The sequence below is a fragment of the Cervus canadensis genome, chromosome 31 (genome assembly GCF_019320065.1).
Source record: "Cervus canadensis isolate Bull #8, Minnesota chromosome 31, ASM1932006v1, whole genome shotgun sequence".
Taxonomy (NCBI): Eukaryota; Metazoa; Chordata; class Mammalia; order Artiodactyla; family Cervidae; genus Cervus; species Cervus canadensis.
In genome coordinates this window covers 29085280-29104196 of record NC_057416.1, presented here as the reverse complement: position 1 = coordinate 29104196, position 18917 = coordinate 29085280, and the positions used below count along the sequence as shown (strand labels likewise).

General features: G+C 40.9%; 1 protein-coding gene across 4 annotated transcripts in view; it reads right to left on the bottom strand.

Annotated features, from left to right (window-relative positions):
• UNC5D (unc-5 netrin receptor D) overlaps positions 1–18917 on the bottom strand; it is a 603713-nt gene that overhangs the window by 102630 nt on the left and 482166 nt on the right. For 3 of the 4 annotated variants that reach the window (XM_043454535.1, XM_043454537.1, XM_043454536.1), the window contains exons 5-7: positions 18142–18322; positions 17103–17270; positions 14959–15123 (exon numbers count right to left, since the gene is read on the bottom strand). In XM_043454535.1, the coding sequence (XP_043310470.1) occupies positions 14959–15123; positions 17103–17270; positions 18142–18322 (514 nt within the window). The remainder of the gene's footprint in view (positions 1–14958; positions 15124–17102; positions 17271–18141; positions 18323–18917) is intronic. The other variant, XM_043454538.1, reaches the window with a different exon arrangement.

Below are 18917 nucleotides of genomic sequence, written 5' to 3'. Positions count from 1 at the left end.
TTTGGAGCCTTTTTCACCACCCCCCTCCCCAACATATGTCTTGAATTCAATTTTATTTTAATTGACCCTCCAATCTTTGTAATCACAAATTATTTAGAGCTAACTCTAAAGTCTGTGGAAGAGTCAGTCTTCTCTGTCCATTCTCTCTGGCTAGCTCCTTATTTGCTGGAACAGTTTTCTAGCACCATCGAGCAGGAATCTACCATGAATCTACATTGCCTCCAAATTGTGGCCAATTTACCTAACATTAAGGTCTTCTATTAACTGTTCCCACCCCACCAAATATGACTCAGTTTCCACTGCACCTCAAGAAAAATCCATGATCTCATCTGATCAATCCATGAATCTCAGTGCTTCTGCCCAAGCTGTTGCCTCTCTCTGGATGCCCTCCTTCCTCCAAGCCTTCTACATAAACATGTCCTCTCTCCAATGCATAGATCAGTTCCTGCTTCCTTCATGAAATCTTTGGTGACGACTACTCTGTTCAAAGGCATCTCTCCCTTCAGTAGGCAGTTTATCTTACTTAACGTCACTAAAATACAAAGCATAGGTTTTTCAAAATGTAGTACTTCATAAGTGTTCATTTGATTTTCTACTTTTATCATCACCATTAGTTATGGGTTCTGAACAGGAAAATCATATTGAAAAGAATGAAATCATGCCATTTGCAGCAACCTGGATGGGCCTAGAGATTATCATACTAAGTGAAGTAAGTCAGAGAGAGACAAATATTATGTGATATTGCTTCTATGCAGAATCTACAAAAAATGATACAAATGAACTTATTCACAAAGCAGAAACAGACTCACAGAGAACAAACTTCTGGTTTCCAGGGGGGGATGGGTGGAGGGGAGGGATAGTTAGGGATGGCCGTGGACACACTGCTATATTTAAAACAGATAACCAACAAGGTCCTACTGTATAGCACGGGAACTCTGCTCAATGTTTTGTGGCAGCCTGGTTGGGAAAATAATTTGTGAGAGAATGAATACATGTATATGTGTGGCTGAGTCCCTTTGCTGTCCATCTGAAACTATCACATCATTGTTAATCAGCTATACTCCAATATGAAATAAGAAGTTATACAGAAAGACTCTGAAACAAATATTGAACTCTAATCAATTGTATGCTTGCAGAAGTGTTTTAAGAGTGAAGTGTACTGATGTCTACAATCTATTTGGAAATGTATCAAAAATAAGATGGGTTGGTAGAGGTGCAGGTATATGATAAAGCAATATGCATGTGTGTGTGCTAAGTCACTTCAGTAATGTTCGACTCTTTGCCACCCCATGGACTGTAGCCCACCCGGCTCCTCTGTCCATGGGATTCTCTAGGCAAGAATACTGGAGTGGGTTGCCATGCCTTTCTCCAGGGGATCTTCCCGACCCAGGGTATGAACCCAAGTCTCTTACGTTTTCTGCATTGTTAGGCAGATTCTTAGCACTAGTGCCATCTGAGAAGCCCAAAGCAATACAGCAAACGCTAATTGTAGAATCTAGATGATACAGACGCTTATGTGTTTGAATATATTCATAATAGAATGCTGGGAAATTTTTTAACATGCTTTTTGCTTGATTATTTACTGATTGGAAGAAAAGAAGTTATTGATTATCACTGTGCTTCATTTCCACATGCTTTCTGTCTCCCTCAAAGACAGAATTAATTAAGCAGCAGCGTTACGCTCTCTGAATGTTCTCTGAAGTTGCAGGAAATCCCAGGGTCTGGCGGACCTGCTTTGTTATTAGCACTGGCAGATAATTGGGTAAACACAAGGTCTGCTCGGCATTGGCAACATCGCCACGACTGAGTGTGTCAGGCAGACCCTGAAGATGACAAGCAGAGATTCTTTTATTCTCCCGTGGATGGTGGAAGTTCACTAAGGCTCTAGGACATGCAGGAACACACCCCCAGTTCTTGTAAACACCCTGAAACTCTTCGGGTGATGGGAAACACAGCAACATACAAGAGTGTAAAACACAGCACATCTCTCTTTTTACTCTTTTCGCTTCTTAATTTCCATGTCGTGGTTTTCTTTTTTGTAAGGTCCTGCTCAGAAAGCACTCCTCAGTGACCATATTTACCCCATGTGTTAGTTCAGTTAGTTTGATTCTTGCTGCTTCTCCCCACTTTCCAGCCTGTACACGCCATCATAAGATCTACTGCCCCTTTTAAAATGAACTGTTGAGCAGAGTTCTCTGCGCTAAACAGTAGGTCCTTTTGGTTATCTGTCTTACAAATAGTGTATATGTCAATCCCAACCTCTCAATTTATCCCTCCCTATGGGAAAAGAATCTGGAAAAGAAAAGATACTTGGATATATAAAACCGGATCACTGTGTTGTACACCTGAAACTAATACGACATTGTTAACCAAATCTACTCCAATATAAAATAAAAATTTAAAAAGTGCATTCTGAGCACATCCATCTGGGTAGGACAAGTGTAGAGAATAAGAGGTTTTGAGAGAGACCTCACAGGGTGTCCCAGTAGTTATGTCTTGTTAGAGGAATTGCTGGCTTCCTCAGAGATAGCTGGGTAATTAGAGAAAGTCCAGGACTGGAATGGCAAAAACCCTCACCTGAATAAAACGCTGTAAGATTTGAGATGTACATGAATGAATGAACATCAGCTCTATTGATATTTTTCACCAAAGGACTGTTCACGATCTCATCATATTAATTTGGGGAAGTCAGTTGAGTACTTTAAGAAACAGTTCATGGATGTGACTTCTGATGACAATGACCTTCTAGAATCGCCCCTCGGCTGAAGCAAAAGATTCACATGCATGAGTGATTGTCTTCTTCCCTCTCTCTTTTTTCAAATTTGACATCTCTTTAAGGAATGTCTTTTGTATTTCCTAAACTCAGACAAATAAGTATCCATAATGACCATACTTCCAGGGAGCGTTTGCATATTTCATTTTTGAACTAAATCATTTCAGTTTCTAAATTTCCTACCACCTCTGTTATAAAGTCCGATCCATTCCCACTGATTCTGTGTGAGTTAGCGTGTTTCCGTGCTGGATATACAGAGTACAGCATGCTTTGAGGTCACTGCAAAGACGTTTAAGCACGTGTCTACACTTTCTTATCAGCAGTTGGCCTCAAAGTGATCAAGTGTGATGTTTTGAACTCTGCTCCAAGGGAAGATGCATATTAAAATCCTTTTTCCATCCTATAAATTGTTTTGCTTTGACTCCCTCCCTTCCATCCACGACAGAAAAAATATGCATGTGTACACACACACAAGCATTCACTGAAAACTAAACAAAAATGTTCAGAGTATGTAATTCAAGCTTAAGGGAATAAATTATTGATTAATCTCACGGTGACCATTTTCCTTAAGGCAAGAATAATATTCAAATTATTTAAAAAATCATTTGAAGGCATCCCATCAGTGTAAGCACCAGCCCTGACATAGGGTCATGGTGTGTCTGGGATGGTCCCTTTAGTTGCTGGGTCACAGGGAGGTCAGTGTAGGGAATGGATTAGGGGTGGTGGTAAGATTTGGGAGGGTGTTTATTATGATGACTATTCACTAATTGCTAAAGAAATACTTAGCAACTGACATACACAGGCCGTCAGTCCTCTCTTAAGAAAAAAAAAGAGCTGGAAAAGAAGTTGTGAATTGAGAATTTTTACTAGTAGATTTATTCTAAGCTTCCTCAGGACTTCCCTTGTGGCTCAGCTGGTAAAGAATCCGCCTGCAATTCGGGAGACCTGGGTTCGATTCCTGGGTTGGGAAGATCTCATGGAGAAGGGAAAGGCTACCCACTCCAGTATTCTGGCCTAGAGAATTCCATGGACTGTACAGTCCATGGGGTCACAAAGAGTGGGACATGACTGAGTGACATTCACTTTCACGCTTCCTCAGTCCTTCCGCCAGCCATACAGGCACCTGCCGTGACCCTCTAATTGCCTGTATGCTCAGCTGTGTCCGACTCTTTGCAACCCTATGGACTGTAGCCCAACAGCTCCTCTGTCTGTGGGATTTTCCATGTAAGAATACTGGAGAGGGTTGCCATTTCCTCCTCCAAGGGATCGGCCCAACCCAGGGAGTGAACCTACATCCTGTGTCTCCTCCGTTGGTAGGTGGAATCTCTACCACTGAGTCACCTGGAAGCCCATAGTCTAAGTTACTTGCACCTTGAGTCTGTATTTTCCATCTATTTCTGCCCCAGTGCCTTGACCAGTAAAGGGAATATGGTGAAAGTGAAAGTGTTATTTGCTCAGTTGGGTCCGACCCCTTGCGACCCCATGGACTGTAGCCCAGCAGGCTCCTCTGTCCATGGGATTCTCCAGGCAAGAATACTGGAGAGGTATTCCCTTCCAGTATTGGAATTCCAACCAGAATGGCAATACTGGTTGCCATTCCCTTCTCCCGGGGATCTTCCTTACACAGGGATTGAACCCAGGTCTCATGCATTGCAGGCAGATTCTTGACCATCTGAGCCAGGAATATGGTAGGTACTCAATAAATATTTATTGAATGGATGAGTGCTACTCAGCCTTGTATGGACTTTCAGTTACAAGCATTACAAAGTGAGGGTCTCTAAATTTCCCAATTCCTGCAGGATTTCCTAGGACATTGTAGCTTCTCACTGAAGAGAATGCAGTAGATGCTAGAGACCTGCTTTGATGACTCAGTTCCTGGAAGAGGCCATCAATTTGGCTATCCACTTTCCCGTGGACAGGAGAGGGGTTACCTTGATTTCAGATCTAAAAGATGTTCCCTCATCACCCTGCATATTCATCATCCAAATGGTTAATCTTAGGTGTGACTGAACGAGACTATCTCCTCAAAACTGGTAAAAAGCAAATATCTGACAGCACTGACCTGCCAGTGGTATTTATCATCTTATACACATAGATGTATAAAATGCAAATACATGTATACAAGATGAAATTCATTTACATACAGATATATATATATACATATGTATAGGAAAGCTACATTTAAGATGGAAAATTAGAGCCAAGTTTGCATATTGAAATCAATCTTAGAGATCACCTAGCTCAAAATCCACCCCCAACCCCCGCCCCACCTCTGTTTGATAGTTATGGACGCAAGTCAAGGGATGGAGCGAGGTCTGTCAAAGCCACAAGCTACTTAACGAAACAAGTAAGACTTAGGACTCCTGACTCCAAGTTCAGAGCCCTTTTCGCTACCCCATGATCATTTGGCCCGTTCTAAATGATGACGGTAATTTTCTATTCCACTGCAAGCTAACCCTGCTCGCTAGGGTTAGGGATAGGGGTTAGGGGGTAGGCCCAGGGCTCTTCTCAGGATGATATTGTCACTTCTCCAGAGAAAGGGAAAGGCCAGGATTAATGATAAAGCATCCTGGTGATGTTCATGCCACCATCATTTTCTGGATCACACGTCTCAATGCTCTTGAAGACACACATGGATTTAATTTGCCACTTTAAGGAGGAAAGTTAGGATCAAAACAAAGACATTTCCTCTGTCTGTATTAATTCACTTTGCTCAGCATACCCCAGAGGGCACTGAATTCCCTACAAGAGTTGATTACTCTGTTTTAAATCACTTCCCTGATTGGGTTCTTGCCATTTCTTTTATGGTTGGTCCACTCTATGATCTCAGCCATTAAATCTTTCTCTAGTCCAGACTATAATATTTCTTACCTAGAGTTTTGTTGAGCCCTGATTAAATAAATATACTGCAGAGAGAGGTAGGGTCTGGAATACACAGAACTAATGAAGTGGATAGAGTTTTGTTTGATAGGACAGAAGCCTAAATTTTGGAAACTTCCTGACCATAAGGGACTCTGGGTAGCATTAGTTACTGAAAAATATGATCTATATATATTTTAAATGAACTTTTTAAAACTTTTTTTTTTAATCTTGACCATTGTTAAAGTCTTTATTGAATTTGCTACAATATTGCAAATCTGTTTTATGTTTTGGATTTTTGGCCGCGAGGCATGTGGGATCTTACCTCCCCGACAGAGATGGAACCGGTGGTAACCCCTGCACTAGAAGGCGAATTCTTAACCACTGGACTGCCAGGGAAGTCCTTCTACTTCATATTTTTAAAACAACAAAAAACAGGGAAAAACTGCTAATTTGGGGGCTGGGGGCATAAGAAACAAGGGCAATGCTGACTGCTAACAAATATCACTGATTCAGAATGGCTGGCACCAGGAGGATAACCCTGGAATCTGTAGATTGCTGTTTACTCCACTAGTGTATATGGTGGATTTATTTTCCCCCAATGAGAAAGGATTTTTAAGTGTGTGTTGGCAACTTAGAATCTGCTTTATAAAAATTTATTTTCTAACACAATTGTTAGGACACATCTATTTCATAATACGAGGGAAACTGTCAGTATAATGTGGAATGATTTTCTCACTTGGGAATCATTGAGACCTTTCTCCTGGTCATTCACCTTGAGTTATTTTTAATTAGAATCACAGAATTTAGGACTCAGGACCTCATAGATCACCTGGTCTATCTTCTCCTTAGAACTAAATCCCACCTGCAAAGGAAGACTGGAAAATCAAGAGCTGTTCATTAAGCTATTGGGTTGGCCAAAAGGTTCCACCAATCTTTTGGTCAACCCAATACTCATGAGATGTTTCTTGGAAAGGATGCTGACCCTTTGGTTTGATGCCAGGTTGTTAGAGTCCTTGTAAACTGTTTCCCTACAGTACGTCTCAAATTACCACTCAGAACTAGTTGCTACAAAGAAATATCAGTCAGGTGTATTAGGAAAGATTTTAACAAAATATCTACAGTGTCATTTGTCAATACTTCTGGAGAAAATGGAAAACCTACTTTTTCTGCAACAGGAAGAATCCCATTACTAGAATAATGTGAACACACACACACACACACATTATTATTTACACAAATGGAGTGCTTACTGTAGATATCCAATACTTTGCATGGATTAAGTCATTTCCTCCTCAAAAGAACTCTTTGTAATAGGCACTAATACTTTTTATTTTTAAAGGAAGGTTTTATTATTTATTTATTTGGCTGAACCATGGGGCATGTGGGATCTTAGTTCTATCACCAAGGATCAAACCTGTGCCCCCTGCATTGGAAACTCAAGAGTCCCAACCAATGGACTGCCAGGGAAGTCCCAATAGGCATTATTATAACTTTTATTTTCTAGATGAGTATATTTAGGCTTAGAGAAATGAAGAAATTTTCTCATAGCATAGCAACCAAAACTCAAACTTAAGCAATCTGACCCCAGAGCCCAGGTTCTTGGACCTGATTGTTACCTACAGGATGAATGTTCAAATTCTATAGGCTCAGTTCCCTCATTTCTTTCAATTCTAGGTTCATGTTCATTTCTCACTTTTCAGAAAGAGAACTCATCTCAACTCAGAACCACAGAGGACACTGAAGTGCCTCAGTCTTTGCTCTCAACACCGCCAGCTCAACCGAGGTCCACCCTGGCCAGCCCTCATGGAAACGCAACCTCTGTACCTTCTGACGTCCCGAGTTCAGAGCCAGTGCCTTCTCTGTGCTTCCTGGGGATGCCATCTACCAAGTATTTCTTCTTTCTTTGTCATAAATTTGTATTCCTACCGACTGTGGCTAAAATTTCACTTCCTGGAGAAATGTCTTTAAGCTTTCTATTGGGTTTTCTGCCGCCAGTTTACACTGTCATGGGGATCCCTTCTTGTTTGTCTATTGAGTTTTCTTGGTGATGTGTATACCCTGAGTAATGTGATCTTGGAAGGAATGTATCCTGCTCTCCAGCTGCCCAAATTTAATTCAAAAGTCCTTCCTATTTACAGTGGAAGTGTTTTATTTCAATTCCTCCCATAAAGTGAACAAAGTTAACAAGATGTGTCAAATAAACAATCTTCTAGAAATGCTTCTGTCGCATGACAAAGTACTTCCTCTCCAAATGCATTTGAGGAATGTAAGCACAGTGTAAAAGTTCATATTAAAATATGTTTTGGGGGGGTAGTTGATAGGAATAGGAAAAAGTAGAAGAAAGAAATGGAACAACTGCACTGATTCATATTAGCTGTGAAAGAAGTTCTTAAGTAGGTTATTTCATGACTCTGCATGTGTGGCACAGGTTTATGAAGGAATAAAGTAAAGGTAATGACAGAATGAAAATTTCCTGCATACAAAAAGCATTTTAAGTACTTGTTTCAGAACTGGTTGGTAAGAAAGGCCACAGGTTTTGTTTTTTTTTTTTAATTGAAGTATTGTTGATTTACAATGTTTTGTTAGTTGATTGAATCTATCTATCTATCTATACATATATATACATATTCTTCTTCAGATTCTTTCCCTTATAGGTAATTACAAAATATTGACTATATTTCTCTGTGCTACACAGTAGGTTGTGTTATTTATCTATTTGATATACAGTAGTGTGTATATGTTAATCTCAAACTCCTGTTTATCCCTCTTCCACTTTCCCCATTGGTAATCATAAGTTCTTTTTCTACACCTGAGGTCAGGTTGTTTTTTGTCTTAATAGTTTACTAAATACATATCAATAATTGGCCAGCCGATGAAGGTCAGTCCTTATTTGGAAGGGGGATTATGCTCAAAAAGACAATCAGATGTCTTTTTCTTCTTGTTAACAAGGCATAAATGGAGAAAATCCACAGGGGGTGGATAACAAAGCAGAGACATTTTACAGTGATTTGTTTGTATATGGTTCATTCTTTTGCCTTTTTTTATGCTCAGTTCCACTTAGGATGTGGTATTTGAGTTCAGGTCCTCTTATCATGAGGCACAAATGGAACAGTTTTAGCCTTGTAGAATTTTTAAAAAATGCCTTCACTAAGACACATGAGTATTAAGCTATCTCTATTTTCTTTTTTAATTAAGCACATGGGAAACTTCAGTTATGAGCCACTTCAGTCTCTCTCGTTAAAGAATGTTATTCACTGGTCTTCTTACTGGGTCTCATCATGGGAGAGTTTTTACTGGGGCATCGGGGGAAGGCTGTGGCTAAGCTGCTAATGATACCATATGTGTCCAGATCGACATTCTTATTACTCCTGCGGGTCTGCAATATTATATCTGCATTTTCTATTCAGTATACATAAAGGCAACTCTGAATTAATCAATTGTTTGTTATGCAGAGAGGCAGTTGTTGGGTATTTCTAGGAGAAATCTTTATGTAAAAAGGGATACCTACTATATACTATAAATGGAGTGGAAATGGGTTTTTAATATTAAAACTCCTTGGGAGAATTAGCAAGCAGCAGGAAACTTCATGACAACTTAATGCATTGGCTAGCATGTTATCTCGCTGATGCCATTTTAATTTTTTTGTGATACTACAATTTTACGATACTACAATTAGGCAATTTTGTAGTACAGTGGGCCCTGAAACATGAACTTATCCAATAAAAAGTTGAAGAATGAGTCCTGTGTGAGTCCTGACTCTTTGTCCAGAGGAAGGATGTGTGGATTTTGTTTTAATAAAGGGACACCCATCTGTTATAATCCCATATACAAAGCAGACATTCAGTAAACCACCAGCAAAAACTAAGAGTTGTTTCAGATGCACTCAGCGAACTCTGGAATGAAAATTTTCTTATTCAGTGCCCTAGAAAATACAGGGAAGGAACCCAGGTAATTACTGTAATAGATAACAATGAGGTTTAGAATGATCCAAGAGAAAATGCTTACCAAGGAAACCTTTCCTTGGATGTGATTACAGGTTCACCTTTTCAGGTGCTCCTTTTAGGTCATTTAAGTAGGTAGCTCAACAGACAATGTGGTTAGATTGGAGATGCAGCTTGGGGATGTTTATTTGAACCTGCTATTGTATGGGATGTGTTTATCCTTGATGAGGTTTCCAAGCCGTCAACTCCAACTTTTCTTATCAGTGTACCCATCAGAAATGAAAACAAAGCACCGCGTAACCGCTCTTTCTGTTTCTGAACTGTCAATGTTGAACTGACCTATCTCACATCCTGACAAGAAGGACGGACTAGCCATTAGGTAGCTCAGCCAGGAAGCTTCTCTTTCAGGACCCTGTGGAATTTCTCTGGCTTCATCATCCCTGCCCATCTGGGCACTAATCCTGTCTGACGTGAATTCACTTAATCCTCTGAAGGCAAAGCCTTTAGTTTTCTATCTGCTGAAATAAAAAGTGCGGGGAACAGGTTCCCCTTACTTCCCAGATTCAAACTAAGCACCCCACCATGTTCACCCTACTGATCCTGCCAATGAGGAAATGTACATGTCACTTACATGTACATTTCAATGATCCTTCAAGTACAGAGGTAGCTAAGTTTAGCAAGTGGAAAAGACAGCAGTTAGAAAGCTACCTGATTCTGAGGTTAAAGATTAGAAAACACGCATCCACAAGTTCCCATCTCTCGACAGGCATTCCACATAATTGTCTTCCTGGAAAAGAACAGTTCCAGCATAAAGGCAATGGATGTTTAGTTTATGCTTGCAATTTGGAACCTCACATTCACTGCTATTGGCATCAATTGCCTAACCTCACCAGTCTTGGGGCATTTATTTCCTTGTTGGGAGCATTTAGGTGTGGCCATCTGTGCTAGCATAACACTAAGGTCCTGTGCTTCAGTCACAACTGACCAAGCAACAATCATACCCCAATATTAAAGCGATCGTTCAGAGCTGGCAGCTCCATCTCTAGGAGAAATGCAGCCCTCAGGGACAACAAAGGAAATCTAGATGCTTTGTTGAGAGCTAAGTAAAAATTAAAGAACTGTAGGTCATCCAAGAGCCAAGCAATGTCACTGTGAAACTGCCAAGAGAAGTTGGGGAATTGAGGACTTGCTTCAGGGTCATGTCTGGCATAAAGGGGAAGAAAAAAAATCAAATGAAGGAAATTCCCCAAATGGAACATGACCCAGATCTTTCACAAAGTGACTGCTCCATAAAGCTGTTGCCAAATGTTATTTTAATCAAACCCAGCCTTCATTGGATCTCCATCCCGAGAGCACAGCTAGTTTCACCAAGAACACTTCAGCAGAGTACCAACCAGAAGCAGAGAGTAATGCTGGCACCATCTAGCCAGACTGCTGTTCATTGATTCCTGCAGACACAGTCAAATGCGCTTCATCTTTGCTGACATGGGACCCACTCTGTCTCTTAAAGGGCAGACTGTGTCCTGGTGTTGGGCTCCTAGAAACACACTCCTTTCCCACTGATGTATAAATACATCTCATTCACGTCTATGATTTCACGGGCTTCAATTTTTCCATCAAAAAGCTTAGTCATTGTAACCATCAAGAGTCTCTGATCATGTTTGACAGACATCTTAATATGCATATCACAGAGGCAAAGAATGCTAGACAAACCCATTCTTAAGTAGAAAAGGGAATAGGGGAATGAAGAGATTGAACAGAAAGAAAAGGCTTACATAGTGTTTTAAACTCATGAGGGGATTTAACAGAGCTCTCAACCGCTAATGCTGAGCATATTCTAAAGCTCACTGTTCTGTTCATTCTATTTCCACTACTGGAAAATGGAAACAGAATACTCACTAAGTTGCACATGTGAGACAGAAAACCACACATGGCCAAGGTTCATAGGAGGGTTTCACTCAGTAACAAAGTAATTGCCTGAACCTTGGCTTGATTGCCTTTAAAAGGAAGGAGCTAGGCTTTGGAACTTCACAAGTACATATGCATCTGGGATGGTTAATTTCATGTGTCAACCTGACCAGGCCATCAGGTACCCAAATATTTCTTCAAACATTAGTCTATGAGGGTGTTTTCAGATGAGACCAACATTACAATAGGCTGAAAAAAGCAAATTGCCCTCCACACTGTGTTTGGGCCACATCTAACCATTTGAATGCCTGATCCTTCCCAGGTAAGAGACTCTCCTCCTGCCTGACAGTTTCCGAACTGGGGCATTCGTTCTACAGACTCTGGATTTGCCAGCTTCTATAATAATATGAGCCAATTTCTTATAAAGAATCTCTTTATATATATGTGTGTGTATATCCTATATCTTATGTATGTATCCTATTGGCTCTGTTTCTCTGGAGAACCCTGATGAATACAATATCTCAGATTTTAAAACTGGGGTCTGGACTGGTCAGTACCCTCTTACTCAACTAACAATACAAGTACAAATAAATAATATTCACATATTTGATAATTTTTTCTCACATTTGGAGCTAACCATTGCCTGTCTTCAATCAGTAACTCTTAAATTTCAGTCAACTAAGGTTGAAGCTTGACATTCATAGAATTTTCCCTAAGCTCAAGTCCAACTGGTGGTTGTTAGATGGTGCTAGTGGTAAAGAACCTGCCTGCTGATGCAGGAGATACAACAGATGCAGGTTTGATCCCTGGGTTGGGAAGATTCCCTGGAGGGAGGCATGGAACCCTCTCCAGTACTCTTGCCCAGAGAATCCCATGGACAGGATTCTAGGACAGGAGCCTGGTGGGTTGCAGTCCATGGGATCGCAAAGAGTTGGACACCACTGAAGCACCTGAGTAGGCAGGCAGGGAAGGTGATTACTATGTACTATAATAGTACTATAATACTTCAATCAGTATTCTCATTTCTATTTTTTATTTCTAATATTTCAAAAGTGTCTAATGATCATCTAAACTATAACTAGTAAGTCACACAGTTACACCCTCAAGGACTTTTTAGAAGATATATGAAATTATTATCTTCACTATAGTCCTAATCAATGTTAAGAAACATGTCAAGAAATAGTCATAACTTAAAGGTATATTTCAGATATATCTGGTGGTGGTCAAGGGTAGCCAGAAACACATTTCCTTAAACCTCTTGCTAATGAGTTTGTGTTGTCTCCTTATATTTGAAAAGAATGGAATAGACATTTCATCAACAAACACAGATGAATGACCAATTAACAAATGAAAATTTGCTCAATATCATTAGCCATTATGGAAGTGCAAGTTACAATAAAAAACAAAATCTACAAACTCATTAGAATGACTTGATTTAAAATGACCAATAGTAAGTGTTGGCAAAGATGTGAAACAACCGGCACAGTTACATCCTAGTGGTAAAAATTTAAATGATTACAGTTATTTCAGAAAGTTTCTTATACCATTAAATACCTAATTACCATATGGACCACTAATCCCATTTCTAGGTATTTACCAAAAAGAAATGAAAATAAATGTCCACACAAGGTCTGTACACAAGGGTTCATAGCAGCTTTGTTCATAACCGCCCCCAAATGAAAACAATCCTATGTCTATCACCTGGTGAAAGGATGAACACATTGCGGTAGATCCATAAAATGGAACACTACCTAACAAAAATAAAAAATGAATTAGTGATAGGTGTAGCAGAATGAAGGAATGTCAAACACATTATGACAACTGAAAGAAAGCAGAAAAGTGGTGGTTAGGGGTAGGGGAAAGACATGACTGCAAAAGACTGCAAGCAAACTTTGGGGATGAATGGAAACATTGTCTATCTTGACTGTGATGGCATATTTACTTTCAACACTGAGACTGGTGGGTGAAAAGTCAAAGCGTTAGTCACTTAGTCTTCTCTGAATCTTTGCAACCCTACGGACTGCAGCCTGCCAGGCTCCTCCGTCCATGGGATTCTCCAGGCAAGAATACTATAGGGAGTAGTCATTCCCTTCCCCAGGGGATCTTCCCGACCCAGGGACTGAACCCAGGTCTTCTGTCTTGTAGGCAGATTCTTTACCATCTGAGCCAACAGGGGTGCCCAAGACTTGGTTCTCTTTAATTACAGACCTTTGTATTCTGTCTGACGTATGCACATTACTCAGTGCTTGAACTGAGCAAATAAAGGAGTTATGGGGCTATGAGGTAGCACTTGTTTCAATGTATTGAACATTTTAACTAATGCATTAACCATTTCGACTTATTTTGAAAATATAACTGTTTGTAGAGCCTTGCTTTCAAGCATAGCTAGTCATATTGACACAGAAGAATAAATACAACTTAGATGCCTCCTTCATACTATAATCTTCCTAAATAAAAAGTGACACATATTCCTGAAAAGATGACAAATTATTGAACTACACTATTTTCTGCTGGATATCATCCTAGAAGGCAACCTAGTTCTAAAGAATAGGTACGCCTCGAATCTCCTGTTTTTGAAGGATCTAAGAAAAATCAATATACCCTTAGCACAATATACCCTGAGTGGGCAAGCGGAGAAGGGATTGCTATTTATCGAGCACCTATTCTGTGCCATGAAATATTCAAAATATATTCTTTTAATATTGGGCCCAGACAATAACCAAAAATAGGCACTTTTTGGGTACTCTTGGTACAATTCAGAGAAGTTAAGCAGTTGAGTGACTTACCCTAGATCACAAGGCTTGTAAGGGACACCACCAAATTAAAACTCACCTCTGTGTGGTTCTATTTAATCCTCCCATGGTTTTATACCCAGGCAGACAGTCACTTGAAGAAGTTATAACATAACCTCAGGAATAACACAAAGTCTTGGAAGTTCTGAAATGGGCATTCTAATTTGGGCCATGCCAAACCAATCTGAGACAAACCCAGCCACCTCCTCAGTGTCGTATTTCCCCCCATCTGTAAGGTAACAGTCACAACGCACATCCCTTGGTCACACTGCATGTCCCATGGTCTCTGAGGATTACAAAGTGCTTTAGAGTCTGGTAAAATTCTTTGGAGAAATATAAGCCTACATTGATCCAGATCAGAATTTCACCAAACCTAAAAACACCGGCCCCTATGAGAAGAACTGCTAAGCCCCAAAGTCTAACACATTTGCCTGCATCATTTCTCTCCCAAGCATATCTAGTTACGTTCACAGTAAACACACGCATGGGTGGAACTGACAGCGGTAACGATGTTTAAAATGGCCTATTTGTCTGCTCTTTGACACTTTCCACCCATTTTATTTTTGCTCTGGGGGATTTTGTTTTCTGGGAACTGGTTTCACTGAATCCATGGTCCTGGCATTATCATAGCATCTTTTCCTATGATGGACAGACACAGAAGATGTGTACCGTAAGGTCTTACCTAGGATGCAAAGGCCGTCTGTGCAGTTCTCGGATTCCTGGCTTAGACCTTCGCAGAATTTGCCCCCGTTTCTCGGGGCGGGGGCTGTGCATTCTCGGATCCGCAGATGCTCGCATTCTGGGCTGCAGACCGACCACTCACTCCACACTTCCCAGCTCCCGTCCACTTCAAAGGGAAACAGAAGGAGCCATCGTCAGACTGCATCTGACAGCTGTCAGGAGACTCACCCCAAGGCCACTGTGGTTCTTAGAGCTGGATTTCAAAGAAATCACCACCACCACAGAAACAAAATAATATATCCGTTTATCTTCTCTCCATGGTTTCTTTCCTAAAGAGACAGGTGAACAACAGCAGTGGTATAATTCTCTCGCTATTGCAGGATGAGACCAATTACTGAATTTGGGCAAACATGTGAATTACCCATGCCCTCAGGTTAGCTAATCATGGCATTATCCATTCTTTCCCCGTCTTTTATGCCCAAGTGCATCTTAGATGGACAGATACACTCTGTGCAAGAACCACTGGTAATCACTACTTCCTTACGGGTTGATAGTTTAGAACAGAAAGTAGAATAAATGTTCTTTGAGTCCTAAAAACCCCTCAATAATAAAAAGTTAAACCCATATATATTGATAGTGTTAAACTAAAACAGGTCAGCCAAGCCCCAAGATACCAAGACTTACATAAATAGAATTTCTTGGGTCATGGATTGATGCTGTATGTAGAAGCGAACAAACTGAACTTAATTCCACTAAAAAACAACCCTAGAGATTATGGCAGCTGTTGGAAGCAATTGTTCCACTACCTCTTAGGAATAGGCCAACAATGCTTATGTGGGTTATTGAAGATATTGCCATTTTTAATCCAGAGCGACTAGTCAAGTGCACATGCATGCTCAGCCACTCAGTTGTGCCTGACTCTTTGTGACCCCACGGACTGTAGCCCACCAGGCTCCTCTGTCCATGAGATTTCCCAGGCAAGAATACTGGAGTGGGTTGCCATTTCCTTCTCCAGGGGATCTTCCTGACCCAGGGATTGAACCTGTGTCTTCTGCATCGGCAGGCAGATTCTCTACCACTGAACCACCTGGGAAGCCCAGTGTAGGGTAAAATAAAAATACTAAATTTGAATCAAAATATCTGAGTCCCTGTCTTGGTTCTGTCAACTTTTTGGCTGAGCCACCCCTAAGCAAGCACTTAGCCTGACTTTACCATTTCTGTCAACTGGGGAATCATAAAACTCACAACACAAAACTAAAGGACATTGTTTGTGTAAATGTATCTTGCATAGTACCCGCACATAGTAAGCACTCAATAAATGTGTACTGAATACAAATTCAAAATGAAACTCCAAGCACAGGCAAAAGCCTCGCCTTAGCTTTGAGTGGCACTAGATTTGCAATTTTAAAGACACAAGTCTCTGGTCCAGCATCCTTGGACTTAATGTTCGATCATGCGTGTGAGACCCAGGATTCATTTATTTCTCAATGGGAGGATATGCTTCCCATTCAGAAAGTCATCTTCTGGCTCATCTATTTCTCATTGTATAAATTGGGTTACAGCCAGTAAGATGAGCAAAAGAACTTGTAAAAAGCCATATTTGGTAAATGAAGCCTCTATTCAGAAAGGAAGGCAATCATAGCCCAAATGCAAAACAGAAATGGCTGTGATGCAATCTCTGCCAATTGCATTGTCTTAAATGCAAAGGCAAACGTGATGAGGTTAGTTGAATGGTGACTGATGATAAAAGGGCAAGTATTTGGTACCTGTTTTGTGCTCAAAGGCATTTCACTACACCCTATTAAACAGATGAACACTATACAGTGCGAGAACCCAAGGAGAGAAGGGTATGGCTTAGCCCAACCAAACACTGATAGTATAAAAATACATAAAAACATTTGGCTTATTGATGTTGAGTGTCTAGGGTAATCTGAGTATGAAGAGAAAAACTATGCCCCCATATAGAGGTATTTCACCCATGTTCTTGCTAGTACAATGAGTTCCACGTCAGAACTCTGGACAAGCACTCCATTCCAAGAACCCGGAAGATGTTGACTTTGGGCAGGTAGGTTCTACTGAAAGCTTCACACCAGCTCAATCGTGGTGGTGGATGAGAAGGGAAAAGGAAATCTACGCATATCTCACCGGGACAGAGAGCAGTGCAGGTTATTTTCTGCACTGACATTCCCTCACAAAAGGCTCCACCATTGAGAGGAGCTGGGTTGGTGCAGGTCCGGGAACGTTTCTGCCATCCTCTCCCACAGGGAACATTGCAGGCTGACCACTCTGTCCAGGAAGACCAGCCTCCATTCACTGAGAGAGAAAAATGGGGAGGGGAGAAGAAAAAAAAAAAAGGAAAGAGGTTTTTACTGATTGCCTACTATGTGCAAGCGACTTGCCAGGTGTTGTGAGTTGGGCATCCAGGGACCAAGAGACCATCGGGGACCCTCACTGGCTGCCCCACTGTGTGGCAACTGTGGGGCTGATCTAGTCTCCATCTCTTGATCTACTCTTCTGTAGACCATAGGAAGGATGCAGAGAATTTGCTTTGCAAGGAAATGATGAACCAGAGGAAGAACTCATCAACATATCTCTACAGCACTTGAAATTCCAGAGTAGAAGAAGAAAATAACAGCATCTGAATTTCTATTAACTTTCAGTGCTTCAAACGTAAATCCCAGGGCTCTTCTATTGTGGAAGGGAGTGCTTACTTCAATAGCTGGGAATTTCACTTATCCATTAGCTGAGCTATTCAGCAAATAGTCATGTTTGTTTTTGGTGAATTTCATATGCCAGAAGAGGAACTGCGAATAGCAGGTCTGGGGAGGATGGGGTGAATGTTGGGTTTGGGAAGAGTGGGAAGCGGAAGTTGCCCACCTCAATTCTTTTCAAATGTAAACACAATGGAGGCAAAGAAACGTCTTTTAAAATTCTTTTGAAAATAGATTGAAAATGTCACTCACTGTCCCCTGGAAGTCCAATCTTGGATGAAAGAGCAAACACATTCTCAGCTATAGGGGTCTGCGTCACCTGCCAAAGGGATGAGGCAGGAGATGGCGCTATAATGGAAAAGCGCCAGAGTCCCTTCAGTGCTACACACAGAAAGTTCCAAGGAAATGCACCTCCCTCTACCCCTCTGCTTTCTATCCTCTCTATCCACTCCGGGCCTTTGGGCTGGTCTTACCATAAACCACCACTGTGGCCGACAGGCTCCTCCTCTTGGCTACGATGTTGGCCGCCATGCAAGTGTAATTCCCGGAGTCCGAGAGCCGCGCCTGCCGGATGATGAGGTTGTGGTCTGCTCTGGTGTCGATGTGCTCATCTTGTTCAGAGTCTATGGGCTCCTCGTTTTTCAGCCATTCCACCTATCAGAAGTCAGAAATGATTACAAGTCATTAACACGCACGCGCGCGCGCGCACACACACACACACGTTTCTGGAATCAGAAGATGAGTGGTTAGAGCATATGGGACAGAGATGTACATAACACACAGAATGGCAACATGAATGCTATCTTTTTAATCTTTATCCCATACACCATCCTTTTCATTCATTTGGTATATTCAGGACATGAATACTCCAGTTAATAAACTGGAGGTGGGAAGAGAATATAAGCATCCTATCGACTTTGACCTATTTTCTAAAAATGCAATAGAAGAGAGAAAAGACTGTAATTAGGTCATTTCATTATATTTCATCGTGTTACAACTCTGATGATGATGATGATACTCCAGTAACTGGCCCAAAATGGAGATCAGAAAAAGCAACACATGTACGTAGAGCTTGGACTTTGTGCAGAGAGGATATTATGTTGTCAGACAAGGTTTGAAGCTGATATTGTTTGCATTTAAACAACAACATAGATTTGGGTACTCAGAAACACAGAAATGAAACTCAGATCTCAACGCTCCCTGGTTTCAGGGACATGTTCCTTTGGTGATCGTTTATGTTACTCCTTTA